At 33.8% G+C, this 19,197-nt stretch overlaps 1 protein-coding gene across 1 annotated transcript in view; it reads right to left on the bottom strand.

Moving 5' to 3' along the window:
* LOC108975465 overlaps positions 1–19,197 on the bottom strand; it is a 270,318-nt gene that overhangs the window by 88,887 nt on the left and 162,234 nt on the right. The window contains exons 5-6 of the mRNA XM_018943963.1: positions 7,566–7,743; positions 5,227–5,453 (exon numbers count right to left, since the gene is read on the bottom strand). Coding sequence (XP_018799508.1) covers positions 5,227–5,453; positions 7,566–7,743 — 405 coding nt within the window. The remainder of the gene's footprint in view (positions 1–5,226; positions 5,454–7,565; positions 7,744–19,197) is intronic.

Here is a 19,197-nt window from a genome sequence, read left to right as displayed (position 1 = left end):
GCAAAGTCCTCTCTCGACAAACGAAAACCAAACTCTATAAGTCACTCATAATTCCCGTCCTGCTATATGGTGCAGAGGCTTGGACGATGACAACAACAGATGAGTCAACGTTGCGAGTTTTCGAGAGAAAAGTTCTGCGAAAGATTTATGGTCCTTTRCGCGTTGGCCACGGCGAATATCGCATTCGATGGAGCGATGAGCTGTATAAGAAATATGACGTATAATTCAGCGAATTAAAAAAGACAGCGGCTGCACTGGCTAGGTCATGTTGTCAGGATGGACGAAAACACTCCAGCTCTGAGAATATTCGACGCTGTACCCGCCGTGGGAAGCAGAGGAAGACGAAGAGCTCCACTCCGTTGGAAGGGAAAGAAAATTGAAAATACCGGAATATCTGGCAACACATGATGACTCTCTTCTCGTAGCAAGCATCGTTATTTATAAAAATTCTAAATCCAAATTATCGGTTCATTCGCCTTTAGGTAAGAAATTTGCTGAGCGAGTGCGCTATTTTTGAGTTGACGGACTTTAGCTATTGATCACCGATGGGTCAGTAACCTTTAGATGCCAAAATATAATATGTATATATTTATATAATTTATTAGTAAATTCATTGAACCGGATTGAGATTCTGACTTGAACATCTTGTCAAGACAACGTTTGTCCAGACAGCGTCCTTGCCACAGATTTGTGGCCAAGTATGCCAAATGATTTGTTGCACGTAGCAAAACGTTGCTAACTGACAGCTAACAAGTAGCGTGAAATGCTTAGGCACATAGTATATATACGTCTAACTGTATATGTACATGTATATATAGCTGTGCACTCATACAAAAGCAAGCGCTTTAATTGTCTGTTTCAGCGGCAACAGTGTGTGTTAATGGAAAAGTAATGAAGTGGTAAGCCATGAAAACTAATGAGTTAATATCTAAGCAAGTAAAAATTATACAAAGTAAAGCAATAAATTTCTATTTAGATATATTAAGCATTAATAAACTATTCTCATAGAAATTTTGTTAATAGAAATATTTTCCCCATACATCAGCTTAGCATATACTTTGGCTCAATTAAAAGTTCTCTAACAATAATTAAATGAAATATAAGCAAAATACGCTGTAAAGAGGTCATTGGTGGACGAGCTTATAAAACTTAAGGGATATTGAAAGCAACAAGCACAGATTCAGCGGTTAGCTGAGTAAAAAAAATATACGCAAACACATGACTACATATACATATGCGTATATTTAAGTCAAACTTTTACTTATTTTCTATAAACCTCTCCTTTTCATTAAAAAAAAGTTAAAGCTCTCATATGTTGCACGTCTGCTTTTAGGTTCCTTCGGTGGCATGCAATATATATATGATACTATGCAAATTAGTCGCTTTGTATAGTCATTTATGTATAGAATCAAGAGACAAATTCATGGATAACCGCACATATACTAATGCAAATATATGATTTTACATTAATATTTATATGCCACTATATAACCATACTTATATTATATATATTTAGGAGTCAAACATGCCACATACAAGGTCGACTGTCAGTTTTGCTTACTACATACATGTCCTTATGTTTCTAAGTCCCAGTACGTGCACTTTCATTTATGAGTTAACCCTTTATATGCGCAAAAAAACCACGTTGCGGCGACGTCCATTCAACTCTGCTTGGCTCTTGTCCATTCAGCTGTCTATCAGCTTGAATATGAGCTAGGTGGCTTGTGTGTAAATAAATATGGATCAAAAAGGCATGCCGGAATTTTTAATAAATAAAAAAAAGGGGGTTTAAATGTAAAAATATAAATTCAGCAAATTCAATATCAATTCAGCAGACAAATTAAGGTTAGCAATAATTCACATTTAAGAAATGTTATTATGATTAATTAATACTATGCTATTCAGCTACAAAAAAAAACTAATTTAGCACATATAAGTACATATTCTTTGTGACAACAATCTTATAAGTTTCTAATATTTCTTATGATAAACGTCTTTACACATTATTCAGATGCTAAAAACGTTTACTAAAGCTTTTTTTCAATATAAAACATTTAATACTCTTTTCAATTCAGCACTTGTCAAGCATATTCGACAAAAAACATTTGTCTGCAAGTTTAGTTGTAGCTATATCTACGAAATATAACCTAATCGCTTATTCGCTTATGTAATATAAAGTGCTGATTTAATTCGCCTCAAAGGAACTTGAAATAATGAAAATACTGTGCATTGTGTTCATATACAAATTAATAACATGTTTTCCTTTAAACACGCGTAAACACTATAATTGAGTTCAGCTGCATATGTATTTTACAGTGCATTAAATTTTGAATTCAGCGCACACTTCTAAATAAAAATTGCGTAAATATTACTCTATTACATCTATACAACCTTATTCAGCGCTCTAAAATATTCATATTGAAGCTTTACTATAATTCAGCAAATGTTTTCCGCTGTTTTATGCATTTAACAACTGCATAATATCGATGTGCCATGATTTTACACAATTTAAAAGACTCTTTATTATACATTTAACCTACAATAACAAAAAAATACTCCGGTGATTTCGTAACAAATTCAGCCCACGTTTTTGAAATCCAATATTTGTAATTATAAGGGAGACGGATATATGATACAATTTAATCTTAATACAGCAACATAAAATGATATTCAGCGCACCATTATTTTACATTAATTTAAAGACACTGCATTGATTTGAGTTAAGACGTTAAAAATATACTCATCCGTTTAAGTATCGAATTCAGCACACATTTTTCATTTCCAATAGTTGTAGTGACAAATGAAATACAGATGATTTCATACTTAAAGTCTATTCAGCAACATAAAATGTTATTCAGCGCGCTATTTTTACACAATTTTGTACATGTAAGTTAATGTGGATTAAAATTTTAATCCTCGCAAGAGATTTTATAATAACGTACAACAACTTCCTTGAGTAATATTTTCTGCATGGCTTGTAGTACATATGTATGTTAACTTATATATCACATTATATCCTTTGTTTGCTAGTTATATGTGACAATAAATACACGCACACATTGCCGCACAGCTCGCTATTTACATTGTTGTATTATAAAATAAATATAACCATAACCAGTCAGCCATTGAATCCGCACTAACTGGGACATAACGGACATAAAATTTTCTCGAAAATTTGTTACATTTACATGGCAATTTAAAGTTTATACCATATATTAACACGAACAGCTACGCAAAGTAATAACTAGCCGGACATGATAGTTTAAGGCACAGGCGCGTATATGCTCGTATACACACACCCACACAGTCATGTGAATGCTTATGTGTTGGCGTAAGTATAAGTAACGGACATCCTCCATATTTATTGACATGCCATGTGGCCATATATCCATCAACTGCATTCAGCACCGATAATGGCAAATGATTCGCAACAACCGACGGCTCCGGCTACGATGCTTCTACGCATACACACACATACATCGAAGCAAGTACTTATGAATTTATGTAGAAGTTAGTACACAATCTCTTCATTTCAGCTTTTTGCATGCGTTTAGTAAGCGCAACTGCTTTTGCAATTTGCACATCCGGTCGTAAGTTGGTGGTACATACAGCCTCTGGTGCGGTTGTTAGTTCATTCAAGTGCTATATTGCCACTTAGATGTTGGCAATTTAAATTTCCAACTTCTACAATGAAATTGTACGGTTTTTTGCATATTCAAGACGCTAACAAAAGCAACAATTAAGAGCATGTAATTTGAAGCAGTCTGATTTAAAATGGGGTAGACTGTGGGGGGCGACATTGCGTATGAGTAAAGCGAATATATGAAATGCTTACATAAATATATATATATAAAATGAAGGGAGCAATACATTCTGTGTTTTTGCTATAAAAATATACTAAGATTTATATATATTATATTTACATATGTGCATACAGAAGCTTAATGTAAAAAGTTTAGTGCTGCTTTAGTACTTAGGTTCACATAGCTGAATTTAATTCGCTAAACAAAGCACTTAAAAAACTGTAGATAAGTAATAATTCAGCGCACACTAACTACAGATTTTGCATGTTTCCTCGAAACAGTTTTGTGTTTATTTCAATTCAGCGCAAGGAAACCCAATTCAGCAAAACTTTAATTAGTAAAAATATATATTTTACAGACTTTTTCTTTGAATAGGAATTGAGCAACTATTTTTCTTGTGTATTTTTGCAGCTTTTGACACATTTCAATATGTTAAGTTTGGTACGTTAAGCATTAAAATGGAGAGAAAAAAGTTGCAAATATGTAATAATTCAGCGCTTAATAAACACGGATTCTGTATTTTTTATCAAAACAATTTTAATAGTAAAAGATGCTCAATTCAGCGCCAGAAAACTCAATTCAGCACAACTTTGGTAAATTGGTAAATATATATTTTATGGAAATTCAGTGCTTTGAATATGAATTCAGCAACTAGTTTTCTTGTATATTTTTGCAGTTTATAATTTATTTCAAATATCTTTCATTTAAATCGTTAGGCTAAGTAATAAAATAGAGCGAAAATATTTGCCAATAATAGATAATTCAGCGGACACTGATCATATGTTTTGCATCCTTCGCTGCAGCAATGTTTGTAGTAAAAAAAATTTCAATTCAGCGCAGAAAGTTCAATTCAGCACAATATTAATTGATTAGTTAATATTTTATACGAATGCAGAACTTTCAAACATGTATACAGCAAATGCTTTTTTAAAGCAAAACTCTAACAAACTTTCAAACACCTAATGAAAGTCATATTTAACTGTCTGTAGAGTAAACTGTTAACTTATTTAGCGATTCTGTCTCTTTATTCGACCATAAATAGACAAAATTTCGAATAGAGAACTATAATGTTCTATTCAAAATCAGCTAAAGGCTAAAAGTAAAATTACTTACTAAAAGATTATAAGCATACCTCTTTACATTCAGGAGTTTCGGTAACGATTCAACTGTAAGTAATTCAATTCAGCACATAAATTTCAACGTAACATGTTTAAGGGTACTTTAAAAATAGCTTAAATGGAGAAAATATGTTATTCAGCGGTCCACCTTTCAATTCACAGTTTTTTTTACTTTCGATTTTTCAAACTTTTCAGCGGCCAACATTTCAATTCAGTAATCTTAATATCTATCAACCTCCTTCTATACTTCATTACTCTGCCAGCATATTCACTAATTCATTTATAGTATTTATTCCCCTACTTACCTTGTCGTTCTTCACTTCTTCCAGTTCCAATACTTCAGCGGACACTTTCTGCGCATGTCGATCCACGCCCGGACTGAGTAACACCTCCCATGTGAGTGTCGGTTTGGGATTGCCACCTTCACTCACGCAGGCCAAATTCAATTCGGAATTCTCTTTGACCGGTACAAAAATGTTGCCTGCATCTAGGCGCCGTGAATCGATCAACAAATACGGTGGCTTCGGGCGATCTACGAGCAATTAAAATTACACAAAATTAATTGGAGTTGAAATTTCAGTTTGAACGCTACTTTATTGCTACAATAACAGCAAAGGTTTGTCTAAAAATTAAAAGAAGGAAATTAGGAATGTAAAATCAGTGAAAGAAAAGTTTTGGAAGCGTATCTTTTTGGATTTGCTTGATGAGGCTAGAAAAGAAGACACTCATAAGTTACATGGAGGAAAGCCAGCGGCAGTGGTGTGTAATATTGACAGGCGCCCAAAAGTATGTCAACCATAAATCCTGCTGAGTTAGCTATAGCAAAGCTTCGGGTATAATTTTTGGTCATTTAAAAAGTTTTTATGGCTTACTTTTAATTTAAGGTTTTTTTTTTTTCGTTTGCAATCCACAAGTTTTCAAACTTTCAGGGCTTTGGTGATGCCGTTTTTGTTGCTGTTGTTTATTTGTTTCGAAGCTCTGGGAAGCGCGAAAAAGAGAGGGAACAAGTAGGCGCTTAATGCGGCTACTGAATCCAGCCAGCCATTCATTTAGACACCCCTGATTTTTACTAACTCTGCTGAATGACAGCTCGGCACACAAACTGGAAAAACTTTTCATGTTTTTCTCCCTTTTTTTAGTCTCATTTTGCAGCTTATACTTGAACAAGCAAAGTTTTCGCAACATGCCGGCACAGCTCAATTGTATTCGAAACAAAATGTGTATGGGTGCGCTCGTTGGTGCTGGCATGTCCTTTGCCGCGCTATTTATGTCATTAACAACAACAGAAATGCTCGTCAGCTCTACGCGGTGGCACAAGCGTTGACCGGACAGAAGTCAGCACCAAGTGGCGCCAAAGTGCACGCTGTAGCTAACTTTTAATTTCAGGTCATTTCATTCAGCCACAGCAGTCAGCATGAGAGATTGAGGTCGGTTAAAGGGACTGTTTCGAAGCTGAGCTAAAAATATAGTGTCTTTGAATACATTGCAACAGATTTTGTGCAGGATTAGTAAAATTCGACAAAAGAATTTGTTCATAAAAAATATATTTTTAATTAAAAACTGTTGTTTTCGCAGAAAAATGAGCCTGATTGCCCTTACTATGCTGCTTAAAAAGGAAACATAAAGTTAGTCACATATTAAATCTCTCTCTTGTTGAAATTCAAGTAAATTCAGCACCTGCCCGTTTTTTTTTTGTAGAGTAAGAAATATGATACTATAAACATATTTTCATAACTATTAAGCGACCTTAACATGCATTCAGCTATTCAGCTTATCCCAAAAAGGTTCTTTCAGAAAAAGTTTAGCATTTTAATGTTCATTTCCATAACGTATATAGCGTTTTACAAGGCCATATGCACTACATCAATCTTTACAATTAAGTAAAAATATTTTTCTTAATAGCAATTCAGCCGCCATGCAATGAGATGCTGGCAATAAGCTTTAGAATTTTGAAATTACTTTGTTTATGTATTCAGCGATATTCAGCATATCACTTGTTTATATCGTTAGCTGAATTAGCGAAAATATCATTGAGAAAAGTCTACCAGTTCATCGCTTACAACAGATTTATAACAATTCAGTCAGTGCTGTATTCTTGTATTCAGCGCAGCTCAGCGCATTTACATGACTTATATATATCATAAGCTAAATTCGCAAAAATATCATTGAGAAATGTACAATCATAGCAATTCAGCGGGCATATAATGAGTGGCTGGAAATAATCTTTGAGTACATTTCTCGAAATATTATTTTTAAGTTACTACATTCTCGAATTCAGCGCAATTCAGCGCATTTTTGCGCATTATTCCCATATATCATAAGTTGAATTCGCGAAAGTATCGCTGAGAAAAGAACAATCAGTTCATTGCTTACAACAAATTCATAACATTTCTGTCAGTGCAATCGACAAACAAACATTCGCCCAAAATTCGGTAATTTAGGCCGACCTTAAAATGGCGTAATCAAATCCACGCGGATGACTACTTAGCGGCCGTTACGCTGGTATTAGCAAAAACGTGTATCTCCCGCGACAATCTTCTCTCGTATAGCAATTACTCAACTTGAATATCTGCTTCTTTAGCATATTCAGCATCACTTTCTTTCCTACTCTACAGCACGTAACATAATTCACTTTGATACTCACCTAATACTACCAATTTGACGGGTCTCGCATTCTCCGTATATCTGCGCGAATTCTCCGCCTCGCATTGCCACTTGCCATCGTCCTCGAGCATGACATTTGTAATGGTGAGCGCACCATTTGGCTCCTTAATGAAACGATAATCGGTGGCGCGTGAGGTGCGATCCATGGCATGTACCACCTGCGGATTAAAGAGAAGAGAAAAAGTTGTGACTAAAAGAAGAGGCATATAAAATTGCATAAAACAAACAGTAGAGCCGGCATAAGTGCCGGAATTAGTAAGTGCGTGAAAATTCGAGGAGTCTCACTATCACCTCAGCACCGAGTACTTCTATACGTGTGCGTGTGTGTGCGCCGAGGTACGTGGGAAGCATTTAAGGCCGTAAACTTTAAGTCGTTTATGAGCTGCGTTAATACCGCTGCGCATAGAATATTGCGTTTGTTTGTGTTTTTGTAGCGCGACTTAGTACTGTCACTGTTTATTTGTTGCTTTAGTTTTGCTCATTTTCGTCCATTGTTATCTGTGTAACTGCAGTTGGTGGCGCTTGTTTTGCGAAAGTCTTTAGTTTATTGTGTGAAATTGCGCACTTTGCATAACTAAATAGTAATTATTAACGCTGGCATTAGTATTCAGCTCCCAAGCGCCGAAAATTATGCATTGCGTAATATTCTCACAAACTTTTTGGCTTAATTTAGTCTAGTATTTGCCAGCTCATTGAGCACTTTTAAGCCTTTTGACAAAGCCAAGCGTCGAATAAGCTAGTGCTGGACTTAGTGTCATTTAGTGGATTCTTGTTAAATTTTAGAAGTTTTTGCACACGCCTGCATATTTTTCAGCAAATAGTGTGCTGAATAGCTGCATTTGAAAACTAATGCCAGTGCTTGAGAATAAAATTTGTACTTGAAACTAAAACTAACTGACAATAAACGCTTGCAGAGCAAAATAGTTTTTAACAACTTGAGATTATCAAAAAAACTTTAAAATGGTATACAGCGCTTCTTTTCTCAACATAAGCGTGATATTTAAGCTACAAAGATGCACTCCATTTAATTTCTAAGCAATTCAGCTGTTATAAATATAATTCAGCGCACACGTAGTGTATGCATATTTCAAAGAAAAGTTTTCGATAAGCTTTATTAACACCAAGCCAGCCGTAAGCATTATACTTTTAAATTCAGCGCAGTAAAAAGTTGGTTGTTGATTTTCTGACGTTATTTATACGGACACTATACACGAAAGTCCGTAACTGGAACTTAATAGGAGTCGAAATAATAATAACAACTATAAAATATTATTTGGTAGCATAAAACTGCTTTTCACCAACTTGAGATTACAAAAAAAGGTAAACTGGTATTCAGCGTATCTAATCTCCACATATGAGAGATATTTAAGTTACAGGAATCCTATTAATTTTTAAGCAATTCAGCATTTCTAAATATAATTCAACGCACTTTATGTTTTACGAAATTTATGTATATTCCTAATAAAAATTTTCGATAAGCTTTCTTAACAGTAAGCCAGCCAATTCAGCGCAGCAAAAAGGTTGTGAAATTCTTTACAACGACACAGTATACGAAAGTACGCGAATGAAAATTAATATGAATACAAACAATAATGACAAGTATGTTATATATATTTTAATATTTAAGACGATAAACTAGCTGTTTATCAATTTGAGATTATCACAAAAAAAAAAAAAAAAAACTTTCGAATGGTATTCAACGCTTCTTATTCCAATATACAAGCGATATTTACGCCGCAAGCATGCACTTCATTCAATTTCTAAACAATTCAGCTGCTATATATATAATTCAGCGCACTTTATGTTGTACGAAGTATATGCATATTTCATAGAACAGTTTTCAATAAGCTATATTAACAGTAAGCCATAACTGCTTTTATTCTTTCACCACAATAAACCAATGTACACACTATATACAAGAGGGCACACGGCCTAGTGCCTAGGAAGGAAGTAATATACTATATACGGTGCTAGGAGAAGTACCGATCCAACTTCATTAATTTTAGCTATACAAATATAAAATTTTATCGAAGACTGAACAAATTTGCAATTGGCCGCTTAACAAGTTCACAGCTTTTTAAGTAACAACTAATTCTGTGCGGCAATATTCTAGCAGAACTTTTTATATATTCAGCGCAATACAGCACCGCTAGTATATTTGGTTATCATACAAGAACTTTTTCTTAACACTTTTCAAGTCCTTAGACCTCTTAAAATAAATTTTCGGGCATCAGTTTGAGAAAATTTCCACAAATTTAACATTCGCGTTAAAGCTCTAGATTTACTTTCTATATTTTTATAAATTGCTCAAATCACCAAATTACAGCTGCCACTTTTCGCATTAGCATTTTAACCAGAAATATAAATGGAAATTGTATTTGCCCCAAGCGTGAAATCCCCGCGCCTTTTTCAGTTGTGAGCGCCCATGTAATCCACACATATATATGTATGTGCGTTAGCCTTTGGCGGTGAATTTTGATAAGCCGTATTAGCGCAAATCGAATTAAAAAAGTAAATTAAATTCTATTTATTTTTAAATTGAAATTAAATAACTTAATTACATAGAAATTTTTAGAAATTTCTATACAGTTGTGTGACCATATTTAAACTCAATATATATATATATATATGTGAAATGTATTACAAAAATGGCTGCTCCTAAAAAATCGATAGGAAAAAGTATAAAGATACATATATCAGTGCCCTGCATGTATAATACATATATGTATATACCTTCAATTAAAAAAATTCACAAATATCTATTTGCCCTTTGGCCCTTTAAATCTAAATTTAAATCTAAATTCAAACCCAAATTTTCGCGCTATTCAGCATATTTAAAATGAATTCAGCGCTAATATTTTCCTTAAGGAATTCCTACTAACAAATAGTCCATCAAAAACTTTTCCCCGATGTGCTTTTTGTCAATCAAAATATATTTTGAATTTTATATTTCAGTAACAAAATTTTTTTAAATGCACTCAAATTTACGAATACTCAAAAAAAAGTAATTCAGCTGATTTTTTATTGCAATATAACATAAAATATGATTTTTTGAAACCCTACTCAAATGATTTGCGTCATTTTTAACAAGTTTAGCTCAATTCAGCAACAGTTCTTTTAATGACATATTATGTATAAGGGCAAATATCCATAGTATTTGGCCTATCTGAAGATATTCAGTGGAAGCGCGACCAATTCTCTGAATACAGAAAATGGTTTACATAAAAAATTTCAATACTTGTTTTTCTAATTATTAATGGCTTATAAATTTTATTCTAGAGTGCGCTGAATTACATTGGATAAGCTTATAGGCTTACCATCTGCTCATATTTCTACTCGAATGCAATCTGATGACCAAATTTATCAAACAATATCACCCTTTTGTTTCAACAAAGCTATTCAGCGCTGCTCTAGGAATTTTACGATACTTAAATTATTTTCGTCGTTTTTAACAAGTGTTACTTAATAATTTCTCTGAATTTAGATATTGGTTGACATAAAAAATTTCTATAATGGTTTTTCCTATTCTTAGTGGTTTATCATTGTGATCCTATAGTGCGCTGAATTTAATTAAATAGGTATATATGTTAAATATCTACACATAGCTCTACTCAAATTCCACCTGAGAACCAGATTTATCAAATAATATCACGCTTTTATTTCAACAAAGCTATTCAGCGCTGCTCTATCCTTTTCCTTAATCAATTTTTGTGCAGTACAGAAAGTAATTAAGAAAAACAATAACACGTGCTGACAATAAAAATCTATTCAGCACTTTTATTTATTACTTTCATTTCAATTTGTGCATAAAATTATAACTTTTTTGTGTCCAGCGCTATAAAACTAGCAAGCGCATTTTTTGAGTGTAATATTTACTAAGTTCTTCGAACACTTTGAAACGATCCCTTCCCACCAAAATGATACTACTTATTCAACCTTTTATTCAGCTACTTTTTCAAAAGTTAAATTTTTTTAAATTATAAGATTAAGAAACCAATTTAAATCTTTTATTTATTTCAATTCAATCACATTTTGCGCGTTTGTCTGCACAGTAGTTAATATAAATTTAGCGCTATTCATCTATAAAGAATATGTAATTTAGCTACTTAGCCTTATTATAAAAACAAATTTAGCAATATTCAGCTCTATTTAGCACTATTCGGCGCACTGCTTATAACATTTTATATAATTTCATACTAGACAGATTTACAAATAATTATTTTTGCCAGCCATATATTTATTGTAGATAGCCGTGTTAATATTTTTGGTTGGTAAACAAAATGGCCACAAACCCAAAATAATGTCCTCCGAAAAGCAGATATAGTCCGATATGTCCTGCGATATTGATATGGCAGCGCAAATATTCGCTGGTAAGCATGTCTGTGCTCACCACACATTCTGTTAGTAGCGGCATAAGGCACTCATAGCTGCCACACCACTCATTAATGCAAAATGCCCATCAATGCGTTCAACTGGAAATTTATGAGCACTAAATGTGGCGGCAACAGAGGCTGCAGCGGCGCTGACTCTACTGGACCAGCAGCGGCGCACACAGCATACAGCATATCACATCTGCCACAAGTGCAAATAACGTGCAACATGGGGTGCAACACGTATATGGTACAGCTAGCAAGCAAGTATTTCACTTCTGAATTTCTACCATAGCGGCGGAATTCATGTTGCATACTTTTAGGCAGACCAAGCATGGCCATGTGTTGGTCCAGCGCTTACAGCTAAAACAATACCAACAAATACTCTGTTCGTGCAATACGTGATGTTGCGTCAAGTCCACTGCCTAGATTTATGTGTTATTAAATTTGTTGACATTTCGCGTTTCGCCTGCTTGTTGATGCAACTGAGTGAAATATGGCAGCAAAGCGAGACGAGTTCAATGCCTAAGGTGTTGCGGCTGTTCGAAGGGGTGCTGCTTTGCAAGTGTGGAGCTCAAATGGTTAGACGTCAGCTTTGCCCGATATGCCGCACATGCATAAGTAGTTGTTTGAGTTGATGCTGTGTGTTGCACGGCCGCTAGCCAGCTGCTGTTAACTGACAGCGCTGCAGAATCTACCTGCCACATGGGTAAAGCGTTAAATGAGCGTATTAAATCGCTATTTACAAAAACAACAAACAACCGTTAGTTGCCCAATGGCAGCTCATGCCACACTTTTATGTGCAGTGACGTGTGCAATAATGTTGCGGCAGATTGATTGCGTTTCACTTGGTGACAGCGCCGCTGTTTACTAGGCTATTGGTGGTGGCACTTCGGGCTTGTGGCATATTGGTAGTTCGCATATTGGATGTGGGTGCGGTTTTGCGTTTTTCAGTGGACATTTTGCGAAAATAATAATATAAAAAAAAAGAATATATTAACGAAATACCAATAGTATTCATGGCGCATGCGTAATCGGTCTAACTCCAACGAAGCATACTTAATAACGAGCTCATCAGCATAATGAGATGGCTGCAGATTGCAAGAGTATTAGTGCGAACGTTTATATTAACGCTGACATGTGTGCTGCACGTTATGCCGGTTAAATAACTTTAAAACCAATTACTATAGTTATTTGGGGAAATATATAGGAAATAGAAATATGCTGCTGAAAGTAGAATTGCAATTCAGCGCAAAATCATTAAATTCAGCTCACAGTTATGAGGAAAATAATGAAGAAAAAATATAAAATAATTACATTAACTCGTTTGAACGCTATTCAGCAAATTTTTAGGAAATTCAGCTGCGCTATGTAGGGATCAGAATGTATCACTTGAGATACTTAAACACTTTTTTTTTTTACTATTCAGCACATTTTTAGTAAATTCAGTGCTCCTTTACAAAAATAGAATAATGTAGTAAAAAAGAAGGAAAGGAAGTTCAGTCATAGTGAAATTGGGGCATGCAACTCAGCGCAAATCCATTTAGTAATGACAAAATATCATCGGACACATTAACTCGTTTCGTCGTTATTCATCGCATTTCTTACTAGAAATTCAGCAAACATTTTCTTATGGAAATATAATAACAATGTATTTTACGCTATTATATCACAACACAAATACAAGAAGGGTAATTTTTGGACGAATAATAGCAATCACAAAAAGTTACTTTATTATGTGACACAATTTCATTTTACTTTCAATATCTTAAATAACGTTTGAGTAGAAATAGTAAGCAGAGCAGTAGAAGTGTCCATATACAGTTAAGCTATTGCCTTGCATACACAAATCTGTTATTCAGCGCCTTATAAATATATTCAGCTAGAGTTTTAAATCTCATAATGTCATGATAATGAGTAGAGTAATCACCTTCATTTCCCAGTTTTTTAAAAAGCAGTTTTCAAATAGCGTTCAGCGCAATAGGAATTATTATTTATTATTACAAATTATAAAAATTAATTAAATTGGCAGCCATCAACTCATCTTATAAAAACAATATTCTGCGAAAATCATTTTAATATCTTCCTATTTACTCAAGGTACGGCAATACTTTCAATTACATGCAATTCTCACTGGCCTCATCCATTGAAATCGTACATTTTCCAGCGCTCCCTTATCTGTTGCAAGAAGTCAATTTCTTACACAAGTCCCTTCAACTATGGCTGCATGCATCGCTGGCAGCAGATCAAATTTCACCACCCAAAACATGAAATTTAGAAGTTTTGCTCAATTTCACATTTGCCGCTCAGCGCAATGTGGCATGTGGCAAGTAACAAGTTAAGCAAAAAGTTCAGCAAAAAACCAACCCAATCTACGTGCCGCTCATTGCAATGTGCTGTGGCATATGAAGCAAACTGTGCAATTGGCAGCGCTCGAACCGTGCCATAAGACAAAAGCCGAGGCGAGGAAATCGAGTGAAAAGAATAAGGCAACATTAAAATAACTACAACAACTGTTGTTGTGCACAACGAAGGAAAATTCACGCATGCATTCCGCTTAAGTTGAGCGTAAGTTTTTGCGCTGCTGTTCGGTGTATGCGCCTGCAGTAGCTGCTACTGCAAGCTCAAACTCTTCTTCTTCCCCTAAGGTTATGCTGCTTCTTCTTACTTTTCCTTAACCGCTTGATTGCTGTTCATTGTTTTGCAGTTTGTTGTTGTTTTCCGAAATTTTTCGTTTTTCGTTGGTTGTTATGCTTTTCAAGCTGACTGCTTGTTATCTGCTTGCACATACAAAATATTGTGGCAAGTGTTGCAAGCGCATGTTGCCAAGGATGCACATAGACAGTTATATATGTGAGCACAGGTTTGATTTTATTTGCCGGCTTGCTGCAATCGCTAAGGAATTGATGAGGCGAAAACTATTGGCATTAGATAGCGAAAACGAGGAGAAGATCAGAGAAGCTGAAAAAAGCTGCTGAAGTCGCTACTAATGGTGGCATACCAATAAGGTATGTCGGAACGATTCGTATGGTTCTAGAAAATTGGTCTATGCGCCACTTGAGGGAAGTAAAGATACGTTATATATATTACATAGCGAACGAAATGTATGCGCTGAATTAAGTTTATTTCAGATGAATTAATATGAAGTGAAAATATTGTCGATCTTTTGTCTCCTACATTTTAAAACGCAAGCTAAAATTGAGCTGAAATGCTTTCAGTAAAGTTCTACTTTTATTTAACAGCGCTGAAAACTTCAGCTGAATTTCATGGTGAAATATGCTACCGCTTTAAAATATAAGAAAAACTATTTCTGCATAAAAATAAGTAATAATTATTGAGTAAAGTTAGTAAAGAGTGATCGTTTTTTATGAATTTATCTATATTTGTGCTGAATTTATTAAAAGCAGTTACAAACATTAGACTGGACCAGATTAGATAAAAAGGTCTTATCTAAATTGCTTAGTAGCGCTTAAAGACACGCTGAGTACAAAATGTAATGCAGCACAGGCTAATTACTAAAAATTTTTAGCTGAATTGTAAAATATTAAATATTATGAAAGACAAAATAAGAAAGACAAGACAAATCAAACGTGTTTGTAAAAACAAACCCTTGTTTATGTGCGCTGAATTAAACACTAAAACAAACACGATATGATATAATTAATTAGAAGCAGTTCAAAAACTGCAAGCTATTTGTGCTTATTTCAACAGAAAATTTAATACGTATTTCAAATTGCAGCTAAAGTCCATATACAATAGAAACAATCCCGCTGAATTCAGTTTGATAGCGCTGAATTGTGTTTGTGCTACAATATATTAAGGTTGCATATATGAAGTTCCATTTTCACTTACCACATATATACACCACATATGTGGTAAGTGAAAATGGAACTTCATATATGCAAACTTATTTGATGTTTAGCGTTAGCTGAAAGCGCTGAATAAAAAACTGTAGAGAAAATTGTCACCAATTATTCGTAAAGTTAATTTTGCTTCAAAAATGCGCTTAACTTGTCTGATGAGTACTGAATTGTTTATATAATTTTTTTTAGTGCTAGCTGAAAGCGCTGAATAACAAAATTATAAGAAACAAATACTTCTATAAATACTGTATTGAATTACATTTAGTTCTAAAATGAGGACAGGTGTCGTGCTGAATTGTAAAACCGCGTATCAAAACACATTAGTTTAAATAAATATGTCAAACTTTTTCAATAAAGGTGCGCTGATTTTTGCTTACATAACTTTTGTAGCGTTAGCTGAATGAAAAAAACCTTAAAGAACTGCGACAAATAAGTATTGAGGTACTTTAGATTCTAAAATGAACACAAATGATGCGCTGAATTATTAGAGTAAAGTATCACAAAGGTAAAGGTATTAAAGAATTGTAATAAGTGTAGTATTGAGTTACTTTAAGTTCTTAAATTAACACAAATAAGGCGCTAATTATTAAAATAGCTAATTATTTAAGTAGAAATACCAAACTTTTCAATAACGTTGTGCTAAATTTATCTTAAGAGTATTAAATTGCTCACATAACTTTTTAGCGATAACTGAAAGCACTGAATTACAAAAGCATAAAAGACTCTGCAATAATAATATCTTCAGTTCAAAAACGCGCTTAGATGATGCGCTGAATTGCTGAAAATTAAAACAAAATAAATTTATTCATTTATAGAAATGCCATATGTTGTAATAAAGTTGCGCTGAATGTATCCTAAGAGCGCTGAATTGCCAAGAACTGTGATAAGTCTAGTGTTGAGTTGCTTTAAGTTTTAAAATTAACACAAGTAATGCGCTAATTATTAAAATAGCTAATTATTTAAGTAGAAATACCAAACTTTTCAATAACGTTGTGCTAAATTTATCTTAAGAGTATTAAATTGCTCACATAACTTTCTAGCGATAATTGAAAGCACTAAATTACAAAATCATGTAAGAAACTGCTATAATAATATCTTCAGTTCAAAAACGCGCTTAGATGATGCGCTAAATTGCTGAAAATTAAAACAAAATAAATTTATTCTTTTATGGAAATGCCATATGTTGTAATAAAGCTGCGCTGAATGTATCTTAAGAGCGCTGAATTGCCAAGAACTGTGATAAGTATAGTGTTGATTTGCTTTAAGTTTTAAAATGAACACAAGTAATGCGCTTATTGTTAAAATAGGCAATCATTTTAAGTAGAAATGCCAAACTTTTCAATTAAGTTGCGTTGAATTTATCTTAAGAGTATTAAATTGCTTACATAACTTTTCTGTGTCTTAGCTGATAGCGCTGAATAATTATAATATAAATAAACTGCAATAATAATACTTTTCAAGATATTACAAGATCAAGATATTACTAGCTATTTGTCTACTCACAAATCATGATTCTCGTCAGTAGTCTTTACATAACCACAAAGGTAGGTCCGGTCGTAAACAAAAACGGTAGTTTACCCACATGTTCAAAAAGATGCATTCATTTTTAACTTTTTTTTATAAATGCAAATATTTTACATTTTTGTTGGTAGCTAACAATATGTATTATCAGTTATTTACTCTCAATCTCTTACAATGCATTTATTGTCACTTCCAATTGTGTTTTTTTTTTTGTGAATTTAATTTGCGCATGGCAGACACTTTAGCTCTTTTTCTGCTGAATGCCACCTTCGCTTATTTTAATTATTATTTGCTTTATACTTATTTAATTTTTTACCGCCACAAAATATAACCTTATTTAACTGCCACCCCTCTGTACAAATACCCTACCCGATTGCGCGCTGAAAATATACAACAATTGTAGCCAAAAAATATTTGAGTTGCTCCACAAAAATGATCTGTTGAAAAAGTTGCAGTAAATACACGTGCAAGTTCTCATAAAAACAACAAAAACTAACTAAAAGCAGTTAAACTATCTCCAATTATACCACAAACGTTGCGTTGGCGGCATATTTTTTGCAGCCACTGTCCGTTGCATATATTTCACCTGCAGCAGTTGGATTCACGCACGATATGAAGTCATTGCCACAACAAAATGTGGCAAAAACAAAAACGTTACAAACAAAATTCAGCCAAAAAAGCACAAAAGCTTCGTGGTGCCAAGTGACCGATTGGCAAAACGACGCAAAGGTAAATAACGATAAAGCAAATGCGGGTGCGCAACGCCCACCTGAGCCATTATTACAGCGAATTCATTCATATACCGACAATTTGCCATGAGTTGCCAATTCGTTGAATGCCGCCAACTTTTTCGGCCAAATTTTCGTTTTTAACCCTTATGTACATTGTTGTTGCTGTCGCTGTGCTGCACACAATAAACTTTTCACGAACTAACAGCAGCACAATCAACATTATACGAGCGCACAGTTTTATATACATACTTTTCATTTATTGCACTCGTTCGATGCATTCAACGCAGTTACCACACTGTAATATTATATAACTGTAATTACATTTACGCCTCGCTGCCGCGCCGGAAAGTATGCAATATGCTCCTTTTTTGTTGCTAATATTTGTTATGATTGATTATTATATTTGTTGTTTCTACATTCCATTCATTTATGTTGTGTAGTGTTTATTGTAGTTCAACGCTGCTAGTAACAATTACAACTTGTTCGCGATTTTTGTTGAGTTGTTGAAAAACTAACTGCAAATTTATTTGTCCAACAATTTTGTCGGTTTTATGGTGCACTTTTGTTTTTGTTGTGCCATTCAGTCTCAATAATGATTATTATTTTTGTAGTTGTTACTTGTTAACACTGGTTTCCGTGGCGTTTTTTGCTTTGTTCAGCGCATAAACACCGTTGAGTACGAAATTTATAATTTGTGTACATTTTTATTGGAAGTCAAATTTTTTGCAAAATTATGTTAGAAAAATAAATAAGGTTGAAAATGTTGGAAAACCGTAGCAAAACATTAAAGAAAAATAAATAGAATCAAGGCTGGCTAAGCCCTAGAGTAAGTGAACATTTTGTACTCTCGAAACGTAAAGTGATCTATGAAATTTTCGTTTATACAAATGTATGCTAATTTAAAGTAGAAATCATTGAAATTATTATTTACCACCACCGGCAAGAAGATGTGCTGTTATTAGAAAGAGCTTACTTCAGAACTTTATAAACCAAACAGATTTTTTTTTTAATTTTTATTATTTCATTTTATTTACAATCTGTCGTGTGACAATAAGCAAATGTTATTATATCTAGGATTCACTTTGATGCTAAAATTGCAATTTGTCCCTTAAATACATAAAGGCATT

The sequence above is a fragment of the Bactrocera latifrons genome, unplaced genomic scaffold, assembly GCF_001853355.1.
Source record: "Bactrocera latifrons isolate USDA-ARS-PBARC rearing strain unplaced genomic scaffold, ASM185335v1 scaffold_65, whole genome shotgun sequence".
Taxonomy (NCBI): domain Eukaryota; kingdom Metazoa; phylum Arthropoda; class Insecta; order Diptera; family Tephritidae; genus Bactrocera; species Bactrocera latifrons.
This window is presented reverse-complemented; position numbering and strand designations above follow the sequence as displayed.